At 52.6% G+C, this 22494-nt stretch overlaps 6 protein-coding genes across 6 annotated transcripts; 1 reads left to right on the forward strand and 5 right to left on the reverse strand.

Annotated features, from left to right (window-relative positions):
• Positions 1-63: 63 nt before the first annotated feature.
• Positions 64-5952, reverse strand: COCSUDRAFT_46949 (hypothetical protein). Its single transcript, XM_005649293.1, has 13 exons — positions 5592-5952; positions 5005-5155; positions 4801-4899; positions 4500-4642; positions 4237-4375; positions 3989-4127; positions 3583-3764; positions 2982-3187; positions 2574-2708; positions 2189-2374; positions 1666-1934; positions 1208-1340; positions 64-916 (listed from the first exon to the last, which is right to left on the reverse strand). Exons 1-13 carry the CDS (start codon positions 5724-5726, stop codon positions 707-709), a joined length of 2127 nt encoding a protein of 708 aa, XP_005649350.1. The 5' UTR covers positions 5727-5952; the 3' UTR covers positions 64-706.
• Positions 5953-6202: 250 nt separating this feature from the next.
• COCSUDRAFT_32829 (NAD-binding D-isomer specific 2-hydroxyacid dehydrogenase) lies at positions 6203-8490 on the forward strand. The gene is made up of 5 exons (XM_005649294.1): positions 6203-6493; positions 6570-6732; positions 6876-7040; positions 7383-7612; positions 8090-8490. Exons 3-5 carry the CDS (start codon positions 6911-6913, stop codon positions 8315-8317), a joined length of 588 nt encoding a protein of 195 aa, XP_005649351.1. The 5' UTR covers positions 6203-6493; positions 6570-6732; positions 6876-6910; the 3' UTR covers positions 8318-8490.
• A 2568-nt stretch (positions 8491-11058) lies between these two features.
• COCSUDRAFT_14551 (ClpP/crotonase) lies at positions 11059-12880 on the reverse strand (the record flags this gene model as incomplete). The annotated part of the gene is made up of 7 exons (XM_005649295.1): positions 11059-11194; positions 11466-11655; positions 11915-12064; positions 12166-12220; positions 12341-12478; positions 12607-12645; positions 12752-12880. 7 exons carry the CDS (start codon positions 12878-12880, stop codon positions 11059-11061), a joined length of 837 nt encoding a protein of 278 aa, XP_005649352.1.
• A 465-nt stretch (positions 12881-13345) lies between these two features.
• Positions 13346-15815, reverse strand: COCSUDRAFT_28375 (S-adenosyl-L-methionine-dependent methyltransferase; the record flags this gene model as incomplete). Its single annotated transcript, XM_005649296.1, has 6 exons — positions 15596-15815; positions 15172-15455; positions 14930-15034; positions 14197-14787; positions 13975-14013; positions 13346-13519 (listed from the first exon to the last, which is right to left on the reverse strand). The coding sequence occupies exons 1-6, from the start codon at positions 15645-15647 to the stop codon at positions 13346-13348; spliced, it is 1245 nt and encodes a 414-aa protein (XP_005649353.1). The 5' UTR covers positions 15648-15815.
• Positions 15816-16422: 607 nt separating this feature from the next.
• Positions 16423-18346, reverse strand: COCSUDRAFT_83667 (hypothetical protein; the record flags this gene model as incomplete). Its single annotated transcript, XM_005649461.1, has 4 exons — positions 16423-16534; positions 16674-17456; positions 17800-17967; positions 18285-18346. The coding sequence occupies 4 exons, from the start codon at positions 18344-18346 to the stop codon at positions 16423-16425; spliced, it is 1125 nt and encodes a 374-aa protein (XP_005649518.1).
• A 681-nt stretch (positions 18347-19027) lies between these two features.
• Positions 19028-22446, reverse strand: COCSUDRAFT_28379 (Degreening-related dee76 protein). The gene is made up of 9 exons (XM_005649297.1): positions 21837-22446; positions 21503-21649; positions 21228-21325; positions 21004-21078; positions 20704-20857; positions 20472-20537; positions 20111-20254; positions 19880-19982; positions 19028-19661 (listed from the first exon to the last, which is right to left on the reverse strand). The coding sequence occupies exons 1-9, from the start codon at positions 21987-21989 to the stop codon at positions 19558-19560; spliced, it is 1044 nt and encodes a 347-aa protein (XP_005649354.1). The 5' UTR covers positions 21990-22446; the 3' UTR covers positions 19028-19557.
• Positions 22447-22494: the final 48 nt, after the last annotated feature.

The following is a 22494-nucleotide window of genomic DNA, read 5'->3' on the forward strand; positions in this document are numbered from 1 at the left end:
TAAAGAAGTGTCAAACAAATGGCATGCATGTGTAGACAAGATTGAACATGAGACCACGGACGATAATAGCACGCTGCCTGTTTACAATGAGTTCCATGCATTCTGCACCATTTGGTGCACCAAAGCAGGGATTAGATTGGTACGGGGTGTGCGACATGTAGCGCTAGGGTGGGCATATATCACACAGCATCTCAAGATTTCCTCACAACAGATATGTTCTTCCTTCTGCCCGCATGGTAGTCATTACAACCTAACAACAAAGACACATCCATTGAGGAGGCATGTAGAACTCAGAGGAAACCACGCTGCCCCGTCTCTTCCCCACAGCCAACTTTTCAACATTTGCTTTCATTGGGGTATCTCTTGTGAGCACATGCCTCAAAGTATGCTGCAGGAGCCATGCTCTGCAATTGGCAGCTTTGCAGGCTTTCTCTATACAGTAGATATTGAAGATAGCAGACTATGGACAGCGAAACCTGCAAATTTCTTGGCCACGGGCCCCTGCATCCTATTGCTCAATGTGGCACCCAGCCACTCCAGCCAGTGCATCCATTCGCAGCCATTCAAGCACCCAGGATCCATCTCCGAAATATTGCGCTGCCTCTCTTGTCTGCACCTGTTTCCACTTTTGAGGGCCGGGAATGCACAAATTGAAATGCAGAAGATCGCGCTGCCGTCTCTGTCTGCGGCTGTTTCCTGTAGAAGATCAGGCGCGCTTGGCGTTGGCGCAATTGATGCAGTTGTAGGTGGCGCCGTTGCCCTTGGCGTAGTCCTTGAAGGTGCCCAGGTTGGTGCGGCCGTCGCAGGAGAAGTGCACCCAGTTGTTGCAGCTGTCGCAGGAGATCCAGTCCGTCGCCGCCTCGTCGCTGCCGCCGCAGATCGCGCACGTGTCCCTGATCACATCCTCCGGGTGAGCCTGCGCGCAGTGATAATGCGTGATCACGTCACCGCTCTTATAACTGATGACTCGTTCTCTGAGACCCCCCTAAGGTCTAGAGAATCCTGACAGTGGCGCTCACCAGCACCACATAATGATCGAGACACTCTTCAGCTCAGCAGAGCCATTCCTCCTCACAAGGCCACAGATCCAGAGAAATCCAGCGAGACCTGGCCAGCAATGCTGCAAGCTTTGAAAGACAGCCAAAGTCGCCTGCTGTTCAAGTGAGGGCGCAATCGGAGGGAGCAGGTAAGGGAAATTGCGCTGCACCTGCTCGTACTCCAGGAGGTACATGGTGTAGTGGCGTTTGAGGGCGTTGCCCACGCCGGTCATGCGGTTGTGGGCGGTGAAGTTGTTCATCTTGGGGAACACCTGCCCCTTCCAGTTGATGCCGTTGCCAACTCTGCACCACACATCCCCTACTGTCAGCGCCCTACTTGCACTTTCAATGGCGCAAGCTGAAGTGGCAATCTTCTGCCACACCCCACACTTGCTTCTCAGGCAACCATATGAGGACAAAGGTCCTTCCGGGCCCTTAGGCTTGTCCAAGCCACAAGTTGACAACGTTATAACAGCAGACGCCAAAAGCATCTACAAATTCTTCGACATTCAGCCGTTCCCTTGGCCATAGGTTCTTTTGTCCCGGGGGCCATGTCCCTGTTGCATTGCATATTTAGCGCTGACAACCCGCAGCAGATCAGGCGACGAGAAGGGAGGAGGCAGCGCACTTGATGCCGCCGCGGCTGGTGACCTCCTTGTAGAGGTTGTAAAGGTCGAGGCGGCTTCCATTGAGGATGGCGTCCGGGAAGGTCTCGGGCGTCACGTTCTTGCCGTTGCGCTCGCAGTGGAAGGCGCACAGGTCCTCCAAGAACTGCGCCTCGCTGCACTCCCACATGCGCGGCCGCTTCGACACCCACACCGGCACCGCCGCCGCCGCCTCCGTCAGCTTCCTCCTCTTTGCTGCTCCTGCTCCCGCCCCCTCGTCCTCATCCGCCTCCTGTAAGCAACAGAGAATATCCTGATTGTGTATGAACGAGTTGTTTCTGGCCACTGGCTAGGTGCATTGGAAGAGTATGCCTCATCACCTCTGTAAAGGCTCCCGAAGGTAGGCACGGAGCAGGTCCAGGGCATCAGAGCTTTCACCAGAGCCCTATACTGATACAAGTGGCAACATGGTGACCCTGCAACATTGGAAAGAACAACCCAACCAGAGACAAACGGCCGCGAGAAGGGCAAGTGAGCCGCGCGCACCTCCTTGGCGTGCCCGTTGGCGGGCTGGGCTTGAGAGCTGCTGCCGCCTGGCTGGGCGTCCGCATCTTTCTGTGCGTCGGGGTGCTTGGGCGCGAGCATGGTCGGGTAGGAGGCAGGCCCCGATGGCGCCGAAGGGCCGGCGCCGGGCTGGCCTCCAGGCAGCGCCGCAGGGAGAGCACCGGCTGCCTGAACAGTGCCACGAAAGGAATGCATCAGGGGCGCAAATATGTAAATATCTCTCAGCCTCAACCATTGCATCGAAGCAATGCACAATAGGTCCAGCTGCAATTCATAACTTTTCCTTTGCATGCCAAATAGCACAGACAGCAGAAGCATGTTGTGAGCAGATGAAGTGTGGGATATAATCGTGGAAAGGTGCGCACACCTGCAGAGCCTCAGGGGTGTCGTAGGCATCTGAAAGGGCCGAGTATCTGGCGGCATCTGTGGAGTTGAAGCCGGCCACCCTGGCAGAGCCCACGCCGCCGAAGCCCAGGGCGACGAGGCCCCTGAAGCTTGTGTACTGCATAAGAAGGGCAAAAATAGTCAGGCACACTCAACTGACCAACAAGCTGTCAACATGGATACATGCCAAGCATACAATCAAAGTCATGCACAGCCAAATGACCTGCAGGCTATCTATGGATGCAAGCCTTGTAAGGATAAAAATTTGATTGTGCAATCATGTTAAGGGGAGGCTTGCATGCCTTGCAAGAATGAACATTTGCATGCGCAGCCCCAAAGCCGATGGCAGCCTTATGCATTGATACTTGCAAGAGATCATCAGGAATGGCACCTGGCTCAGCGTGCGGAGCAGGTGGACCGCCCACACGGAGGTGACGACCAGAGCGTCGACGACGGCGGTGTTGTTGGCGATGGCCGCTGATCGGCGCGCGACGGGGGCCGGGATGCCGGCGGGCGGCAGGCGGAACTGCAGGGAGAGAGCGTCTGCCACCAGAGTCTGCCGCAGCGCGTACTCTACCAGGCTGTCATGGCCCAGCACTGTCAAACACACAGGGCGCTTCATATCCAGCGGACGTTCATGCGAGACCGAACACTCGACACACTCGACACTGGCCGCCATAGATCACTTTACTTGCTGCTGCAGGAAGGCTTCCTCAGCCTGCTTGTGAAATATGCCCGCAGGTGGACTATGCCCTCCTCATGGAATAGATGAAAAGACTACCATCGTCCACAGAAACACTTCTGAGCTGGCACAGCACCAACTGTGACTCATCGTTGCTGAGGGAATCTAGTGGAACAAGGGGGCAATCTTAAGTGAGCCTATGCACGACGACTCAGTCGCGCTGACAGGGGCCCATACAGTGAAGAGACAGCACCACTGGAATAGGACAAGGCGTGTAAGGGCAATCATGAACAAGAGAGCAGCGGCACACCTTGCGGGGGTCCGCCCAGGACGACAGTGGCGTGCGCGTTGGAGGCCCAGCGCATGGAGCAGCGGGTGGCAGTGGCGTTGGCGGGCAGGTGGGCGGGCGTGCGCTCGCAGGGGTTGTGGCTTGCAAGCACGAGCTGGCGCACTTCCAACACCAGCAGCGCCCTCAGGGCCTCGCCCAGATAGCTGCGCAGCACATAAAATCCTTGACGTTTTGATTTTACATCCCTCAGGAAGTGTGGAGCAACTTCTATGAGACAATTTCAAGGTACCATGAGTCATGACTACTTTTTGAAGCACAACGAATACCGCAATGGTCATTCACAGGTCTCCTGAATATTTCCTGGAGCCATTGGCAATCATGGAGGTACAATGAGAAAAGCAAAGAGAGATTGTATTTGGGCATGCACCTGAGGCGGTGAGCGTCAATGATTGTGGATTGGCCGCACACCAGGAGCCTGAGCTCAGCGTGGGGCGCCAGGAGGCGCACATTCTCCCAGCCAGGCACGGCTGCCGCCACGCCGTTCTTGAAGTCTGCTCCTCTCACCACTGCAACAGCAGACATGCCTTTCACAGACTCGGCGCGAATTATAGCAAATGCGCGATTTTTTGGGAGAGATCTCCAAGGGCGGTGGAGTAGTTGCAGACAGTAGCGCACGTGGCAGGGGCACTGAGTCGATGCTGGGCAGCAGAGGCTCGAAGTCAGACACCAGCTCCGGGAGCCAAGAGGGCCGCAGCATGGGCCCTGGGTTGGATCCGCAGTGAGCGTGCCCAGAGTGCAGGGCTACGGCAAAGGCCTGCGAAGCATTCAAGGCAATCAGAAGATGCAGCATGTTAAGAACGCCGCGGGAATTGTACATAAATGTGCCCTCCAACAACGAGTGCTGAACTATGCCTGGATAAGTGAGTGGTCTCACTTACCTCGGGAATGGTTGCGCTCCTGTTTCTCAGTGTGGCAAAGAAGGCATGGCTGAACTGTGTGACGTGCAGAGCCTTTGGGCTGGGCGTCAGTTTCTTGTCCCAGTACACGACATGGGCAACGCCTTGCTCCCTCAGAGCCTCCGCTGCAGGTCACATGAGTGCTCAGAGAAAAATCGTTGCAGAACATAGTCAGCTCCCAAGAGCTTTTTAAGGCTTCTCAAAGCATGCCGGGGCTTGCGTGCGGCCAGCATGCATGCTGGGATTGGGACAACCTCATTAGCACAGGAATTGGTTTACTCACCGTGCGCTGCAGTCACAAAGCCATCAAAGTAGACTGCATCAATCTCCTGTCCATCAAGGATGGCTGCCAGATCTTGAGGTTCCACAGGAACGTCCATGCCTGCCACGCATGCACATGCTTATGATTGCACATGGCTACAAACACCGTTATGACAGAATCTAATAATTTTGTGCAATCTATTGCGTTCGGTACAAGCCTGCTCACCGTCTGCGGCCTTGAAGGAAAGATGCATGAGTGTTCTGTGCCCAGCTTCAGTGACAGGTGATGCACCGCTGCTGAAGTACACCAAGTTTGGCCGCCACACGGTCAGCTGCTTGGCCACATCCTCCAGAGTCTTGTCCCGCAGCATCAGCAACTGAACCAGCACACCCTCAATAAAGAGCAGAAAGCCCATAGCAACCAGAAAAATAGTTGAGCACCTCAAGCAATGTCAAATGCTTCTTAATGCTAAGGCTCCTCGGCGTAGCTAGTATACAGCTGATGTATTCACAGAAAACATCTAAGACAGAGTCTGATAAATCAATCTGAAATTAGAAAAATCATCTGGCGAGCGTGAAATCTAGAGAGATGTGAGGGGGTCTAATTGCCTCAGGGGAACCTTTGCCCGAAAGGGCATCATCCGCATTAAAGTACTTGATATCGTCATGCCTCAGCAAAGCTATTTGCTAATGCAAATACCTCTTACTGACGGACAAAATACAGCAGTTGCCACGATCAAGCCAGTAGAGCATCTGTGCGCCATAGTCACTTAATGCACAATTTACACTGACATTGGGAAAATATGTGCACACCTCTGCTGATGATCCGGCTAGATCGGTGAACTCCGCCATTGCCCCACATGAAGGCTCTGTGTTGTCCTCAATTGCATCCAGGTCAAGCCCGCCAAAGACAGCAAGGATCCTCCATTTGGACGGCCGGCTTGCCATATTGTAGTCAACTTGTCTAGCTTGGGTGCAGTAAAGGGCCGCAGAAAAGTGAAGCGTGCGCCTTGGGCGAGTACCTTGGGGTACTCAACAACAAGTGTTGCAGAACAGGGATGCCGGGCCGGGTGTCCAGCCGGTACGCAACAAGCTCCTCTACAAGATTTCTTGTAGGTGGTGTAAGGCCCCAACCGTTGCACCGGGATTTGGACGATGCCAACACTTCAATCCGCGACGATTCTCAGCCAAATCCTTGCTGGATCGCGGCTCATGAATGCCAAAGCGCTGATGTTTGTTGCCTGCCTTGCAGCCAAGTTTGGCTCCCATTAGGAGCCGGTTGATTCGTCACTTTCCTCCGAAACCTGACGAGAGCTGCAAGCATCCATTGTAGTATCCATATAATTCCATCTGGCTGCTTTCATTAAGGCGTGTTGTTAAGGAGTCGTCAAACCTTGAGATTCAGTACCGGAAAATTTATTTCACCTGGGCGATCTGATCATTTTGCCAACCACCTTCCTCCAGCTTCAGAACAGTCGAGATGATTGATCAGGAGCGCTGGGAGGTTTTCTGGTGCTATGATCATTGGGATATCCTATACGACAGGTGCATTTGCACCCCATTCTGATTCTGTGCTGTGTTGGAACCACGCATTGATACACAGATCAGTAGGACTCACTCTGAGAGAATGTAGCAAGGTGTGCAGTTTGAAATCGAAACTCCCGGAATGGTGCACCTTGAAGAGAGTGAATGCTTCTCAGCCCCTCCACGAACAGGTGCCTCACTCTTGCTGTTCACCTCTTCCTGCCTTCACAACCCTTCCTGTCTGTTGACGGGGACGCCTGTGCACAGGTCTCCAACGCAGATGTGTTCATTCCTACCACAGGCCTTGTTGATGAGAACACTGTCAGAAGTGCCCCAAAGCTGAAGCTTATTGTCCAACCAGCAGCGGGGCATGACAATATCGCTGTGGACACAGCTGCATCCTTGGGCATCCCAGTCTGCACAGCACCGGGTAGGCGCTGCTGCCCAGATCTAGGCCCTGTACTAGCTGGCTCCCGCATGCATGCACTGAAGGTATTTTGCAGGACGGTAGTCATGTGCAAGATCGGTGAGGGGATAAAAATGCGACTGACAAAAGGCATGACTTGGGTGCAGGCGTGAATGCAGCCAGTGTGGCTGAGTCAGCACTGATGACTCTGCTGATGCTGGCCAAGCGGGTGCGTGAGCAGCACACCACCTTCCAGCAGCGCGGCCTGGGGCGGCCTCTGGGCATGCAGCTGGCCGGAAAGACACTGGGTATTGTAGGCATGGGCGCCATAGGTGAGGATGCTGAATGTCTCCCCGGCTCCTGATCTTGCCTTACTGTAATCCGGATAATCTGCAGTGATCTGACGTGAATTTGCCTTGGCATGCATGACAAAATTCTAGTGCATATGAAGTGCGACGTTACCTGCATGGCACTGGGGGATGGTATAAAATAGGCGTCGTGCTCATGGCTCATTGGGTCTTGCTTGGGCTCGCCAATCCACCAAGGGGGGTCTTGGCAGCCTGTAACTGCAGCTCGTCTGCGAAAGCACCTTGCCTCTTGGCAGTAGAAGCGTATACTAAAAAAGTAATAACAATAACAAATTACCTGCATGTCAACAGTAAATTCATGTGCAGGCACTCGTTTGGCGCGGGCGGCGGCAGCGCTGGACATGGAGGTGATTGGCATCGGCTCGCAGAGCTCGAGGAGCGAGTTTGAGGCAATGCTACAACGCGCACACTTTGTGTCACTGCACTGCCCGCTCACGCCCAAGACGCGGGGGCTGCTGGGCCGCACTGAATTCGCGCTGATGCGGCCGGGGGCGATGGTCATCAACTATGCGCGCGGGGAGGTCATCGACAAGCAGGTGCTCTCCGGACAACTGATTAGTAACCCTTGCATGGCGCAAGGCCAGAATATGACATTGCAGGGGGATCCCCTCTGGGATGGGGCCTATGCTTCTAGATTCTGAAACGGGGTTGTGGTCTGCCCAGAGAGTTTCCTTGCAAGATTGACTGCCATAGCTGCTTGGCGGGTCTCATATCCCTGACATTGCCCAGAGACATCAGAAACTGCTGTTCAGGCCCTGTCAAAGCCTGAGTGAGGCATGCAGTTTGATGATTCCTGCAAGCGGCTTGCATGGCGCCCTGTCTGCTCGAAGGGACTGACCTAGTCCAAGACTGCATCTGGGTGGGCTCAAGCATGCGCTTCTTCTTGAAGAGGCTTAAAGTCTGGAAGGTTTTGATTGGGATATTGAGGAATGTAAAACAAGAGTCAAGGTGCAAACCTCAATGTCCAAACAACGTTTGAAGTGAGGTGTCTAAATGTGTTTTCATGGGCACAGGCGCTGCTGGATGCCTTGGAGAGTGGCAAGCTGGGAGGGGCAGGGCTGGACGTGCACTGGGAGGAGCCCGCTGATCCCAATGATCCGCTGTACCAGCATCCCAATGTACAAGCCACGCCGCACACCGGCGTGTGCACGCATGATGTCATTGACGCGTATGCTGCCCTGCTGGTCGAGAACATTGTGAGAAGACGAGAGGGGAGGGAGCTGGTCCACCGCCTAGTGTGATGTCTGTGACTCATATGAGTCATGAGGTGTCCGAGTCGTTGAAGTTCTTTCATGCAATGCACTTGTCATCACTGATGACTCATCAGACAGCCTGTCACAGTACTGATGTAACGCCACTGTACATGTACAGTACATTGACAGTCACTGAGTGGACTGTAAAAATATGTGACCGCATGTACTACAGCGTAGTATACTGGTGCAGCATAGTTCATCTGCACACAGGCCGCTCAGGAACTGGTACCTTTGATGTCTGCTTCTTTGTGAACCCCGGTTGGCATAACGAATGGTAGCTTGCACCAATGACATGGAAGGCCCCTCCAGGAAGGGTCTTCATTGAGTAGATGCTGTCCTATCATGCGCCTAATTAGGACGATCTCGGTTTTCAAATTGCCAGGAAAAGGTTCTGATCACCTTCCCTCTTCCCTTCTGAGAGCGAGGCATTCGCCGAGGTTCCTTCCAATAGAAAAGCTATCACCTGTCAACGCTTCCTAAGAAGCACTCACAAAGACGTCCAGGTGATAACATAGAGATTCTCACGATGAACTCTAGGCACGATGAGGGAAGAGATGTCGAAGCGTTCAGCGATCAGGAACGGCAGCGCGCTCAGAGGGAGGCCAGCGCTAGTCACAATGATGTCCCTTTATTCGCAGCACGGGGTGTACGATTGCGACGAGCCTTTCTCACCCTGTGTGCCGTCGACCTGGTGGGGCACTGGCTTCTTTAAGCTGTTGAATGAGTGAAATCTGTAGATCCCAGTGCTCTTTTCACACACTTCACCACTGATTTCTTTCAAAACACCTGATCACGTTTACATCATAACATTGAGTTGGGGACGATAACATCACCAGTCCCCACCTTCACCTCCAACTTCAAGCACAGCTCCAATATATGTTTGGGGGGGGCAGTGACCGTTAGCGTGTTTTAATCCAAATTTCGAGTTGAAGTCCAATTTGGTCCATCGTTAGCTAACATCTCACCCTGTCAGGTTTGACTGCTGTGAGTGCACACCAAAGACCTTTTGTCACCTGTGCAGGTAGCAAAGATCAGAGTGCTCAAGAAGAGGCTGTTGGTGTGTTTCAGGTGACTGTGATTGCAGTGGGCGCTTTCAGCGTGCAGCAGTGGCGTGGCCCTGCATGGAACTCACCCATATGGCCTATGCTCCCCCTCGTACTGAACCGCTTCATTGAGATCGTGGCACTTCTTTTCAAAAACCATTTCATCTCCATTACGGTATGGTTTCACACCACCAATCGACTCTGCTGCTATGATCAGTTCCGCATCTTTGCTCCTAACCATTATGTAGCTATCTTTTGCGCCAGTTCCTTAGTAACATCACAGGGCATGCGAGTTTCTCAGGAGGCTAATGTCCTGCTGTGTTTCTGCAGACCTCCGCAGTGCAAGTGTTCCTGGCGGTGATCAATCTGATCCTCTGCACTCAGAGGGCCAACTGCGCAACTGCGCCCTTCTCTGGTTGCATCACCGTCATCTTGGCAGGCTGCATCCTCATACTCGAGGTGCGATGTCACTTCATGTCAGCTCCATTGCAGGACTCTTTGCTTTGGATTCCTGGAGTGAGGCAGAGCTTCACTCTGAGCTGCGTAGATGTTCAAGAAGGTGATCCTTGAGAAAAGGGGTGTGCATTGTGCAATAGATTGTTTCAGAGATGGGGTGACTGCGCAGATTGTGATTGGGGTGATTGTGACGCTGTGGGTCAACTGGGCGCAATTCATGGACTGGGCCACAGCCAGCGGCGCAGAGATGATGCTTGCTGCCGAAGGCATTGCTGGCCAGGGGGAGCACAGGTCAGTCAGACACAGCACCCCCGCTGTTCTGGCACATTCTTGCACATTATACGGCAAGCAATGTGTTGATGGGATTTTGCTGATGGTGTTTGCTGTGTGGCTCTGCAGGGAAAGTGCCACGCCAGCTTCCGCTCAGGCACAAAGGCAGCAGTATACGGTGAAGTCCATATGCAATTCACCTTGGTAATCCACGCAAGAATGTACCATCAAAGACAGCGCAGGACTAGGCAGCCTCTGACAACAGGTGCATGCCATTGCAGGGTGCCGGAAAGAAGTTTGTGGGAGTGGTGCAGCCGAGCGAGAACAGTTTTGCGCTGGCAATTGTGGTGGATGCAACATGCAGCGTCAGGGCGGCGCAGCCTTCCCCTTTCAGGACACCTGCGGGTCAGGGAACAAATGAGGAGTCCAGAGGGCAGGAGGCGCCAGCCATGCGCAGCCAAGAGTAGAGCAGGAACAAGTAAGAATGGAGTGAGGAGTGGGCGCTCAACCAGGCATGATGAGAGATGTTGAGACAGTGATGGGAGAGAGTGACAGAGCTATCAAGTGAAGTGGGCTTCTGATATGGCGAGGCTACTTTAAAACCTATAACAAGGTGCTTACAGATGTACGGAGGTGGTCTTGTCCAAATGCTTCCAAAATACCTGTCAGGATCTTTTTGACGTGCTAGCCTTATTTGAAGCAAGAGGTGAGCAAGAATGAAGTCCAAATTTTGTGTGTGGGTCCAGTTATGCAATTGACGAAACGAGACATTTCCATTGAGAGCATGATGTCATGCTTCCCATTTGACGCGGGCGCAAAATAAGCGCCCTACTGTACATGGCAAGTGTCTGCACCCTTTTGTAACAGCATTCATATGCATTGGCATGAGGCCTCTTGTACAGACTCTGTACCCTTTACCTTCCAACCGCATCCCTAATACATACATGTTGTACAGTCCCCTCAGAGTTTCGAGAAGGGAGGAAGCTGCTTGGACTTTCTTGCCAGCGACTCAATGACTGTCTGAATGTCCTCTGAGAGCATTTGCGCGCTGTTCCAAGTCGCCACATAATCCAGACCATTGCTAACCGTCATATCCCTGCGCCACCGTTGCAAACAAGCCTTTAGTAGTGTTGGTTAATTTGTGTATGCTGTATTAAAAAGATCTGGACCTAATCCCTTGATGATCGGTGCACCCTGTGCCATTGAACAGACATGCAGATATCTCATGGAACAGGCAGGTATGGCATCTGCATCTTAGGCTACGCAGCGGTCACAGACCAAGTGCTTATAACACATTGCAAGGATGTTGGGACCTCCATTAACATGCTACTGCTACAGCGTGATGTATAGTCATGTTAAACACCGACCTGCTGTGCAGCATGACGCGCTTGGTGCCAGTGATGGCCAGGGGCGACTTGGCAGCCATGGTGGCAGCAATCCGGTCCACTGCAGCATACAGGGCTGCCACATCAGGAAACACCTCCGTTACAAGCCCAACTCTCTTCGCCTCCTCAGCGCTTATGATCCTTGCCGTCAATGCCAGCTCCCTCGCAACGCCTGTGCCATGCAGGAAACTTTGCTAAGAGCCGGCTCAACAGGTGCCCAATGAAGCAGTCCTGTTCCAGTTCTAACAGTGCTCCTGTGTTCTCTGCGTCAACCCAGGCATGCTGCTCTGGAGTGTGTGTTGAGATAGTGAGAGACTCCTTGCTTCCAGGCTGATCTCTGCCCAGTTCCTGTGCTCTTCACATCAAGCATGTGCAACATTCACACATGCCGTTCAGCAGGAGAGCGGGGGAGTTCTTGGCACGAGGCTGACCTTCGCCAACAATGCCAGGCAAGCGCTGCAGCGTGCCCATGTCAGCAACGATGGCCAGGTCCACCTCCTTCACGCAAAATGTGGCATCCGCCGAGCAGTACCGGATGTCTGCTGCAGTGATCATGTCAACGCCAGCTCCCACACATGCCCCTGCCCAACAGCAGAAACAATCAAACAACATGAAGCCCTGGGATCTGATTACATTGGCCACATGATCTGTTTTGCATGCATATTGCAGGCAGAGAGAGCACCTTGGACTGCTGCAATGACTGGCCATCGGCACTTTTCCAATGATGTTAAGGAATCCTGTGTCACGGCATCCGCAGCTAAAAAATAATTAAAATTAACCGAGCCATGCAATCACTTATGGGAGTGTCTGATATGAGCAGTGCGGCGTTCATGCAGCATAGAAAAGTGGCCCACAACCTGCCATCTGAGAATGCTGCGCCTCAAGGCTTCCCTTGATCTTCCAGGACACGATAGATCTACTGATGCAGAGAGCCCCTTCAGAGCAGAAAAGTCGATGCCTGCACAGAAGTTCCTGCCATGGCCTTTCAAGACGACCTGTGAGGGTAGAAGACAACCTTTCAGATACTTCTGATCCTCCAAACACCTTGGAGCAACTGTGTTTTTGTTTCGAGGTAGTACACTGCGCAGTAGATCGAAAACAAATGTCCCAACAGCTGCTTTACCACTCTCAGATCATCTCTTCTATCCAAGAGCTCCAGGGCCTGCTCAAGCGTCAGTAAGGGGGAGATTAGAGAAATGTGATACATCTCAGCATATGCTGTATAATTGGGGGGTTTCTGAACACGATCGTGACAGGATGGGACAGACCGGAGGAAGTTCATCCCACATCTCTGAGTTGACTGCATTAGACTTGGCACCACGGGAAAGCTCGAGAGTGGCGACGTTCTGAGCATTGATATGTATTTCAAGAGTGTTGTAATTGCCAACTTTCGTCATTTAAACTCCCAAGTACGAGAATAACTCACACTTCAGGAGTGCTACTCAGAGAGAATGCTGATATTACTCACAGCTTCAAGGCGTTTGTAACAGGACTTAAATTGTGACAGGAGAGGATATGCGATTTTACACAAGTGAACCGGCTAATTTGATCTCGATTCTCTTGCGTCTTGTGCGGTCTTGTCTTCTTGGAGACCTTCCATGGCCTATTCAGGCTCGTTTGCATGCATAGCAGCCACTTCAAGGCAGTTGTAGCAGTCCCTCTTTCCTCCTTGAGGAAAGCACAGAATGCGTAAAATTTGTCTTGTCAAGACAACACGGACATTCATGCAAGGTTAGCCCCACACACAGCAGATCGCTCTGAGCCCGAGTGCAGCCTAACTGGCTGAACAATCGTTACCGATTGAAAAGTCCTATCCCTTTGCCTATAATGCACAGCTCAAAGCTTGCTGACAACGAGTCCAGTCAGTGCAGGAGGTAACGCAGCAGGTCCGCCACGACGAGCGCGCTGAGGCTGTTGCCCAGCAGGGCGTAGCGCTGGCGCAGGGTGACATGCGCGGGGAAGGAGAAGCCGGCCGGGAAGGAGTGCAGGTTGGCGATCTCCCGCGGAGTGAAGTAGCGCAGCCGCATAGCGCGCAGCTGCTCCCGGCTCAGCCCGTCAAACTCGCGCGGCCGTGTCGACGTCCGGCCGGAGCGCGTGACGTGGCTGCCAGCTGGCGCCTCGTCACCTGCACAGCATGGCAGGGCCAGTTAATTCTTTTGTTTGCCTCATCCTGTGCCCTTGCTTCACACCTTCCCAGCGGAAGATCGAGGAGGTGTGATTGACTGCCTCAACATTCTCATCATGATGATTATGATCCATGGTGATGTGATCTCTGCGACATCAATCCCTGACATTCCAAGCAAAACTCATCTCGATGCTGTGGCGTATTCTCACCCGAGCTAACACCTCCATCGGCATTGGTGGGAGGAGAAGGAGAGTCAAGGGGCGCCTGGTGCGCTGAGTGAGCCATGCGCTGCCGCGCCAAGTGAACCGCGTCTGCATCGGGTCTCAACGTCAGGTCGCCGGGGTGGAGCCCCGGGCGCGGCCGCACCAGATCCAAGCTCCTTGTTGCCAATTGTGACCCGGAACCCTGCGGACCCATCAAACACATGCCTTGGGCACCACAACAATACACAGCACTGTCAGAGGTACTGGAAGGAACAGCAAAATTTCAATAGCCTCTGTATATGTGGACTGATTCTCTGGAAGGCAGAGGCCAAGAAAGGCAACAAGGGCATTTATGTGAATTATGGCGATGTCTTAAAGCACACACCTTTGTGTAGCGGGTGTAAGTCTTCGTGAAGCAGTTGCATCGCTGCGAGGAGGGCACCACAATGTCCAGCACCTCTCCCCACTGCTCTATCACGTTGTCAGGGACCCAGAAGAAGTCCTCCGGTGCCTCAGATTCCTCTGTAGCAGCATTGCTGACCGGCCCATCTGCCTCAGATTCCAGCGCCCCGTCCCCAGCATCACTTGCGTTGCTGCCTGCTTGTAGTGAATTGGCGCCGTCCACAGGGCTGGGCCGCTCTACCAGGAACGCTGCTATCGGCAACAATGCCTTGCTGACCTCTGCTCTGCTGTTCTGCGTGGCACTTTGCGGTGTCAAATCTCCACCCAAGGAGCTTTCTCCAGCTGAGCAGTTTCCATTGTTCTGTGTGCTGCTGCATTCAGCACTGGCTGGTGGTGGCACACTTTTACTTGCATGTGGCAGCAGTGAGTTGGCTGGGCAGCAGAACGGCTGGGCGTCGGGCAAGGGGGCTGTTGGGAAGGGGCAGGCGCCACTGGGAGTCCTTTGGCGCGCCAATGCATAGTACCGGGGCCTTGAATAGGGAATGCCCAGCTGCAGAGGGCTCAGCAGAAACTCCTGGAGTCCCAAGGCAGTTTTACAGTATTAGTATTTACCACGCACGATCGCATGCACAAGTGTGCAGCAGCAGTCCAAGGGATGAGATCGCCTGCCAGCAAGTGAGCCGCATGCCAAAGTCAGGCATGGCATCACTGCTCACCTGCATATCCAATCCTGCAGCACTGAGACCTGCTGCCAGCTGCTTGCGCATGCTGGATGCCTCAAAGCCTACGACATTCTCCACGATCACGTATTGTGGGGGATGCTGCGCTGCATCAGCACACAGAAGTGTTCAGCATCTGCGGGAAAAGAACATTTCCCAGCAAAAGACTGCATCAATCCGGGTCTCTTCGCACGTCAGGACTCATAGGATCAAGCAGTGGATCATGCAGTCGCGCGTACCCGCAAGCTGGGCAAAATGCTGATCAATTTCAAGAAGGAGGCTGATCGCGGATCAGCAACATCCTGCTGCAGCCCCCTTCTGGTGAAGGGTTGGCAGGGTGGTGCCATCAACCAGAGCTGGGCATTAAAACCGTCCAGGACACTTGCGGAGACACCTTCCAGGTTGCCTTGCCAGGGGCGCCAGCCAAAATTGTGCTCGTAGACGTCATTGGCAACCCCATTCAGGTCGAAAGCTGCCACGACCTGCGCTGTGGGGCATGCCTGCTGGAGCCCATAGTGCATGCCTGCAGAACGATCGGGCACTTTATCATTAGTGGCAAAATCGTAGTCTTCGAGCAAAGTATCTCAACGTTGTTGACGAATACAAATAAAGTTGCTAGTTCACATTTATCTGATCATCAACTTCAACAACAGTAATGCAGACCTCCTATGCCACTGTAGAATTCCACTGCTCGGAGGCCTTGCTCGATCTCCATGTTATACTGCTCGATCTAATTGTGCTAAATGTCAATGTGAAGTGTGCTGAGACATGTTGTGAGGACGGCTGCTCAGGATCGATGTCTTTACAGTGAACAACTTAAGCTTGTTCTGCCAAGTTGACTCGTATCATAAGATTTCCGTACTCTCACAAGATATTGAATCCCAGCAGCAATTGCAATTTCATTTTCTTCTGCCAATCAGCAGTGCTTGAGCAGTGTGGAGATCATTGGAGCCAATTTAAGCCCAATGCCTGGCATGCAAAAAATGCATGCAAACACGCTCAAGTACCTGCATTCTCCCTGGTTTGAAGATGTCTACAGCAATACTTTCTTTTTTTTGTCCTTCGAAAAATATCATGTTGAAGTCCTGTTCATTTCCGAGCCCACCCGTGGAACCTGAGAAAATTCCTCGCCCAAGACTTTGCACCCCGCAAACCCGGGTGTGGTTCTTGCTGGACATCGCTCCATTGGATGCGCTCTTCATGTTGTGGTGCTGCTCCAATATTGCTGCCCTGCCTGGATGCTTCGTGCTCCAGGCTGTCGAAAGCAGCTGCCAGGACAAATATGGCAGGGTGCAGCCACCTGTTGCATGAGAAGAGCACCCGTCAGTGAATCATTAGGCGCTGCTATGGTGCTGTACAATAAGGAATACAGGCTCTGTTACCATAAAGAATAAATACAGAGTCACAGCCCTATTAACGCGCCATTGTCAAAAGAAAGTGGTTAAACGTACATGGGATTCTGCATATGCTTCGAGTGGTGTCCGGGCCATTCAAAATAGTATCCGCCAGTCGCGTGCAGAGGGGACCTGGGAGGGAACAGCCATGTGGCCGCCGGAGGCATCCATGCCCTCTTGCAGCGGCACACCACCGTCCTTTTCCCTCCTGCCAGCACAACAATGATTTGCCGCCATTTCACATCCAGTCAGCATGCCCACCGATGATGTGTTCACTGAGAATGCGTGAAAGTATCAAGCATCAAGCCACACCTGTCTCGGCCACGAAGTGCAAGTGGCGGACCAACGGAGTGGCAGAGCGGATGACTCTGAAGTTCACCCTGGCATCCAGGCAGCCGCCGCGCAGCTGCCAAGCATCCAGCATGCACAGCAGCTGCCCTTCCGCAGTGTACATGCTGATACTATCTTCGGCAATCTTGCCTTTCTCTGTGTACTGACCTGATTCCCTTTTCATGTCTGCTGCTTGCTGACTGCTTGACATGCTGCATGCACTTGATCCTCGCTGCCTGACTGCAACAGCAACGAGCTCGTCCTGCACTATGAGATCCAGTATCTGCGGTGCAGGCCCGTCCCTTTGTTCCCCCTGCACACTGTCCTGCCACCTGACATCCGTGCCTGCATCATAGCTGTCGCTGCCAGACTGGCCATCCTCTTCTGCAAACCGCCCCTTCCTGTCATCCTCGCAGCACCCAGCACCTGACGCATCTGATGCCAAGCTCCCCCAGCCTGCCTTCTCAGAGGACCCATACTCTCCATCAGAACTGCCGCAGCCTATGCTGCTGCTGCTGCCGCCGTCGCCGCCACCGCCGCCTCTACTGACGATGCTACTGCTGTGCTGTCCTGGCAGGGATGAAGATGCGTTGGCGATCGCTTTGAGCCGCTGCTCCTGCGCGGCTTGAAGGTGTGCATGCACGCTGCTGGCGCTGTCATTGAGGCGGTCGGTGCTGCGCTCCCGCACAACGCCAATCAGCGTGCGGCCGCTGACGAGGTGCAGCAGATCTCCCAGGCCGGGAACTGTGCGCTCTTCTGCCTCAAACGCCTCTGGCAGTTCCCCTCTGCCAAGGCTCAGCCTGACCACACCCACACACTCCATCACGCGGTGTTCACAGTGGCCATGCAGCCTACATCATCATTTATATTACTGATGCACGCTGTTCCCTGCCAAGAGGCAAGGTGCGTGTGCAGACGACCTGCCCATAAAGGCTGCCAAATTTCAACCCCTTATTGGACTCGCCAGATCCAAACAAGACCCAAGCAAGCATGGACACGGTGCTCAGTATTTATACCGGCCCTCGCCAACCGGGGCCTACAGCGTTATATATGGCGGTAGTGCAAATACTTCAATCAAGCACAAGATGCAAGCATTGTAAGGATTATCTTTACTGCAAATACTTTATGAGGGGAAAGGCTCACTTGGGGCCGAGATAAGCGTGGCGCAGCGCTGATCTGAAGTCTCCACGGAGCTCGGCGCGAAGCCTGTCAACCTCATTTCTGGGGTTTGCTATGTCTTCGGCGCGCACCGTTCTGGCTACCCATGCTCTCCAGCCGCCTCCTTGCACCCACTCCCCTTCCTCCTCGCTCCTGATGCAGTCTTTATCACTCAATGGATGCTTCTTAAATGATGACCCTCACTTTTAGGCGAGCGTGCACAACCTACCTGATAGTATCGGAGCCTCTGGTTGCTTCCTTGAGTATACGACTGGCCCTCGAGTCCAGAGACAGATCGTACATTTGCCTTTCCCGTTCATCTGACAGTACCTGTAACATGGAATGTGTGTCTGATAAATTCTGTACCAAAAATAGTTACTGAGAAGATAACAATGCAGATGGCAAGCTTATCTGGACAGACGCATGATGAACTCGCCTTGTAAGCTGTCAGAATGCGTAAGAATGCAGACTTGTCATCGTCTATGATATTTGGGTCCTGAACGTCCGGGTGCAGCTCCTTGGCTTTCTGCATGCATTATATTGAAAATCTGTGCATCAGGACTAACGCACAAGTAGACATTGCGATGAAGACTAATCATCGATCCCTTCGTATATTATTATTGCACGAGAAAGACAGAATCGATATCAAAGCAATAGCGAGTTGGCAAGTTGACTGACGTGATCAATCTAACCTTTCGGAAAGCCGCCTTGATACTCAAGATGCTTGATGTGCGCGGAACTCCAAGAATGTCGTACAAGGTTTCTTGATCCGTTCGATGATCGTTTACAAGGGACGAGGAAAGTTGTCTTGTGCTACCCAACTCTGCTCGGAATTCCAAACGGGCTGAAGCTCTACCAAGCGATCCAAATCGTTGCAGAGTCTGCATAGCTTGGCAATAATGAAGTTACTTTGGTGAAATATTCTTCGCTGCAAGAATCAAGGCAAGATGGAAAGATCGTAGCACACGTGCAAAATACGTTGCTTGCACGTGCAAGGTGCCAAGCCTCGGGTGTCTTGGTCGGCTCCAAGTATGCCCTGTTTCTAGTTTGAGATTCAGTGGTCCGTTAGGAGGATTTAGTAAGTTGCATTTCGGGGCCAGACCAGGTCCTGGTGCTGCCGCAGCTGGTGCGAACATGAAGTGGGACCCGGTTTACTGGCCAGTCACTCTGACTGCAGTCAAAGCAGTCCTGTGCTGTTGAGCGCAGCGTCTTTGCCCTAGGGTGTTACAAACTGGGGCTTTGGTATACACCTCCAGGTGGACGCATCAAATTAGAACGCTACAAATATGATTGATGCATCTTAAAAGTATTCATTCCCTCTTGATCAACGTTTCCAATCCAGAAATACAGCGGTTGTGATGGGCCAATCGTGCCAAGAACCCTTGGTTGCTCAACCCGCACAACTCTGCTCACAAGCACAACTTATTGCAACTTGCTGGCTATCTCAAAACTGCCTTGGCATGCCCAGCTCTAGAAAAGACACAATCTGCCTGAGCAACACCTGCCTGAGCAACATGTACAAACACATCCCAAGGGCAGAGAGATACCATCAGGGGTCCTGAGCCTGACGGGTGCAACACTACCTCTGAGTAATTTATAGAGACGCTCCTACCTACCAGACAAGGTGTTTGCAGCACTACCAAATTAGACCAAGTGCACTATCAATAATGCAGAGGGTCCATGCACACAAGAGGGCTCAGTACCAGGACCGTGTCAATAGGATCCTGAACCTTCAGTGGCTAGCTACATTGGCTCATCGCCTGCCTCCTGGTCCAGATCCTGCTGACTCTGCAGCATGGATATCTCCTTGATGATGACCGCCTTCTCCTCTTTGAACTGCTCATCCTCTGCGCCACAACAAGATACACGCTTTGGTCTCTGCCGGATCAGAATCTTGCGGCACCATTCGATACTCACACAATTTTCATTTTGCATGCTGGCACCGGGATCCTGCTTTTTGATGAGCCATCCCTGCCATTCGGAGAGGAAGCTTCCGTCAGGTGGCAGTTGTGCAGCTACAGAAGTGATTACAGCTACAGAAGTGACATCCTGCTCAGGGGCATACCTTTGTCTGTATGGAAGTCGCCAAGGTATTTGAGCAGCTTTTCCTTGTTGGTAGACAGCACCTCGACAATCTCCTTTGTCTTGTTGGGGTTGGCCACAAACACCTACAGCAAAGCCCTGACTTTCAGCAACACAGAGGAGAAGGATCAAACGCCGCAGTTGCCACAATTTGCATGCTGCATCGAGTTGTCCCCATATGCACGGCATAATTGCAGATCATTGTAATTCATACCTTGAAGACATGGAACGCCTCGAACTGGATGGACCGGGAGTTGTCCTTGAGCAGGATCATCATGAGCTTCAGGTTGTTGACGTCGCTGACATAGCGCATCATCACCTTCACATTCGCCCTGTTCAGCAGCAGCTCTCCCAGCAGCTGCAGCACACAGATTGTTGTTTTATATTGTCAGAGCTTGACTGCCACTCAGGCAGTGTCCCATTCTATGTCGTGTCTTCATGTGGACAAAGATGGCCTCTGCAAGCTGTGGCACTGAAATGACAAGGCTTGAAGTCAGGGCTGAATTATAGCACGGATGTTCAAGTGATACATACGAACACAAGCATCATAAAAAGGCCAGAAAACATGTGCGCACCTTGAGGGACTGCCGCCGTGTGACATAGTTTGAAGACTGGAGGAGGTTCACATAGGCGCCAAAGAACTGCACAGCATAATCCCCCAAGTAAGCAATGTATTTTTTGGAGAAATGCAGCAGCATGAGATCAACACAGAGGAACACCAAGATTAGCAACAGGCTCTTGTACTAAACCCCGACCATGACAGCCTCGGCCTCATTAGTTCAATACGTGCATGCAGACCAAACCCACCTCCTGGTAGTGACCCTGCAGGTAGCTGGCCACCAGGGGCTCATGGCGAGTGAGCAGGTCTTTAAAGGTCTGGAATGCATCTGAGGCCACCTCAAAATTGGACACCTCCACCTTCTTGAAGTACTCCTGGAAAAGCGGACCCTCCAATACCATCCTGCCAATGACAAAGCCCAGCATGAAGCGCGCATCCGCCCTCACAGGAAGCCACTTTGAGAAAAGCAGGTACCATGTGGTGTAACAGGCCAGTAGCTGATGTGGCAGCCAAAAGTCTGCTGGGTAATTGTTACAAAGAGTTCTCACCTTGCCAGGCTCTCATCTCGTACGCAGTCCCTCAGCATGCTGCCGCAGTTCAGGGCGATGGAAGGATTGTCATAGCTGCACAACAAACAAACACACATTTTGTCAGTGATGCATGCACGTGATCTCTGCAAACACTCAGAAGATTACATACGGCTTCAGGAATGTCATCAGAGTAGCTCCTACAGGAAAAGAAAAAGAATCAATTGTCTCAGTCAGTGGCGCACCCCTGAAACAGGATTTCCAGGATGTGAGGGTGCTCATGCACGAATCTCACTCCTGGGCCATCAGCATTGCTGTCCATGCGGAAGATGCACCCACACACCTGCACCATGCATGCAGCCATCGTCACTCATTCAAGGCCCAAAATGCATATGTGGCGGTGACAACAATTCAAGGGACAACAATTTGATGATAAAGCAATGAGCAGCATTCGCAGGACAAGTGTTTGTCCAACATATGCAGAAGGCGTGGACATTATGACAGTAGGAAGAGTGCATGCCTGGGCAGCATCTTTGCGGGTCTCAAAGTCCAGCAGGGACAGCTTCTGGGCCAGCACCAATGGCAGCCCAACCTTGCATGCCTCCCAGCAAAGCAGCACCGCAGTCTCCTTTGAAGGCTCAATCTCCCCATCCCCATACATGGCCGCCTGTTATTGCACGTATCCTCATGTGCACAATGCCTTGCTCTAAAACAGTATTTGCTGCGATTGATACCACATTCACCGGTCTGTCGGAATTGCCCAACACTCCAGCTTGCTTACGGATCTTCAAGGTTGCGAGCAAACAGTGGTACGCACTACACAGAGGACACAAAGACCGAGGTAAGCCAAGCACCTTCATCTGTGAGAGGTATCTGGCAAGCTCCTCCTGCTGTCTTTCAGTTGCTGTGTCCGTCAACTTCTCAGTTGTCTGCGCTGCCCTCAGCACCATATCCTGGGGGGACTTGCTGCTGGTATTATGCAGCACCTTCTTAAGGATGTTTGCCATTTCGTACCCTCGTCAAGAAGTGCAACCTTTGGCTGTATTCAGCAGCTATATATTGCAAAAGCTGGCAAGGCTATATCAGGGCCGAGACCACTCATATGCCCGCCTCGACCTCGAGATACGGCAACACGCAACGATGATCTCCGCCGACACAACCTTATGAAAACCGCGGGCTCTTGACTGCGCGCTTAATGGGCACTAAAAGCCTTAGGGCAACTTTTACTGCTTCCTCCTGAGTTTCTATGTTGATGTGCCGCAAAGAAGCTTCTTATGCCACAGATGATATCCAAGAGCGAGATGCTCTCCCAATGTTTTGTTGGCACGACAGACCCAACAGCAAGTCCAGATCAGAATGGGGCGCCTATTATAGAAAAGTTGCAGTACCTCCTCGTGATGCACCAGGGATTCTGCTAAAAGGATCAACACTGTAATTACGTGTTGTGCTGCTCAAAGGGCTTTCACGTTGGATGCATGACCCGTCCCTGATGATCTTTTTGGGCAACGTGCA

Source organism: Coccomyxa subellipsoidea (assembly GCF_000258705.1).
Source record: "Coccomyxa subellipsoidea C-169, whole genome shotgun sequence".
NCBI classification, from domain to species: Eukaryota; Viridiplantae; Chlorophyta; class Trebouxiophyceae; family Coccomyxaceae; genus Coccomyxa; species Coccomyxa subellipsoidea.

Bases quoted from the DNA above. Each gene is read 5' to 3' on its own strand.
- COCSUDRAFT_28379 (XM_005649297.1), bottom strand. From the start codon at position 21,989: ATGGCAAACATCCTTAAGAAGGTGCTGCATAATACCAGCAGCAAGTCC. The intron at 21,650-21,836 runs GTGCTTGGCTTA...GTGCAATAACAG, and splicing joins GATACCTCTCACAGATGAAG to GCGGCCATGTATGGGGATGG. The intron at 20,538-20,703 runs GTGGGTTTGGTC...TATGCTGTGCAG, and splicing joins TGCAGGGTCACTACCAGGAG to TTCTTTGGCGCCTATGTGAA.
- COCSUDRAFT_46949 (XM_005649293.1), bottom strand. From the start codon at position 5,726: ATGGCAAGCCGGCCGTCCAAATGGAGGATCCTTGCTGTCTTTGGCGGG. The intron at 1,935-2,188 runs GTGCGCGCGGCT...TGTTGCTTACAG, and splicing joins CCAACGGGCACGCCAAGGAG to GAGGCGGATGAGGACGAGGG. The intron at 917-1,207 runs GTGCAGCGCAAT...CACTGCGCGCAG, and splicing joins ACCTCCTGGAGTACGAGCAG to GCTCACCCGGAGGATGTGAT.
- COCSUDRAFT_32829 (XM_005649294.1), top strand. From the start codon at position 6,911: ATGACTCTGCTGATGCTGGCCAAGCGGGTGCGTGAGCAGCACACCACC. The intron at 7,041-7,382 runs GTGAGGATGCTG...ATTCATGTGCAG, and splicing joins TGTAGGCATGGGCGCCATAG to GCACTCGTTTGGCGCGGGCG. The intron at 7,613-8,089 runs GTGCTCTCCGGA...TCATGGGCACAG, and splicing joins GGGAGGTCATCGACAAGCAG to GCGCTGCTGGATGCCTTGGA.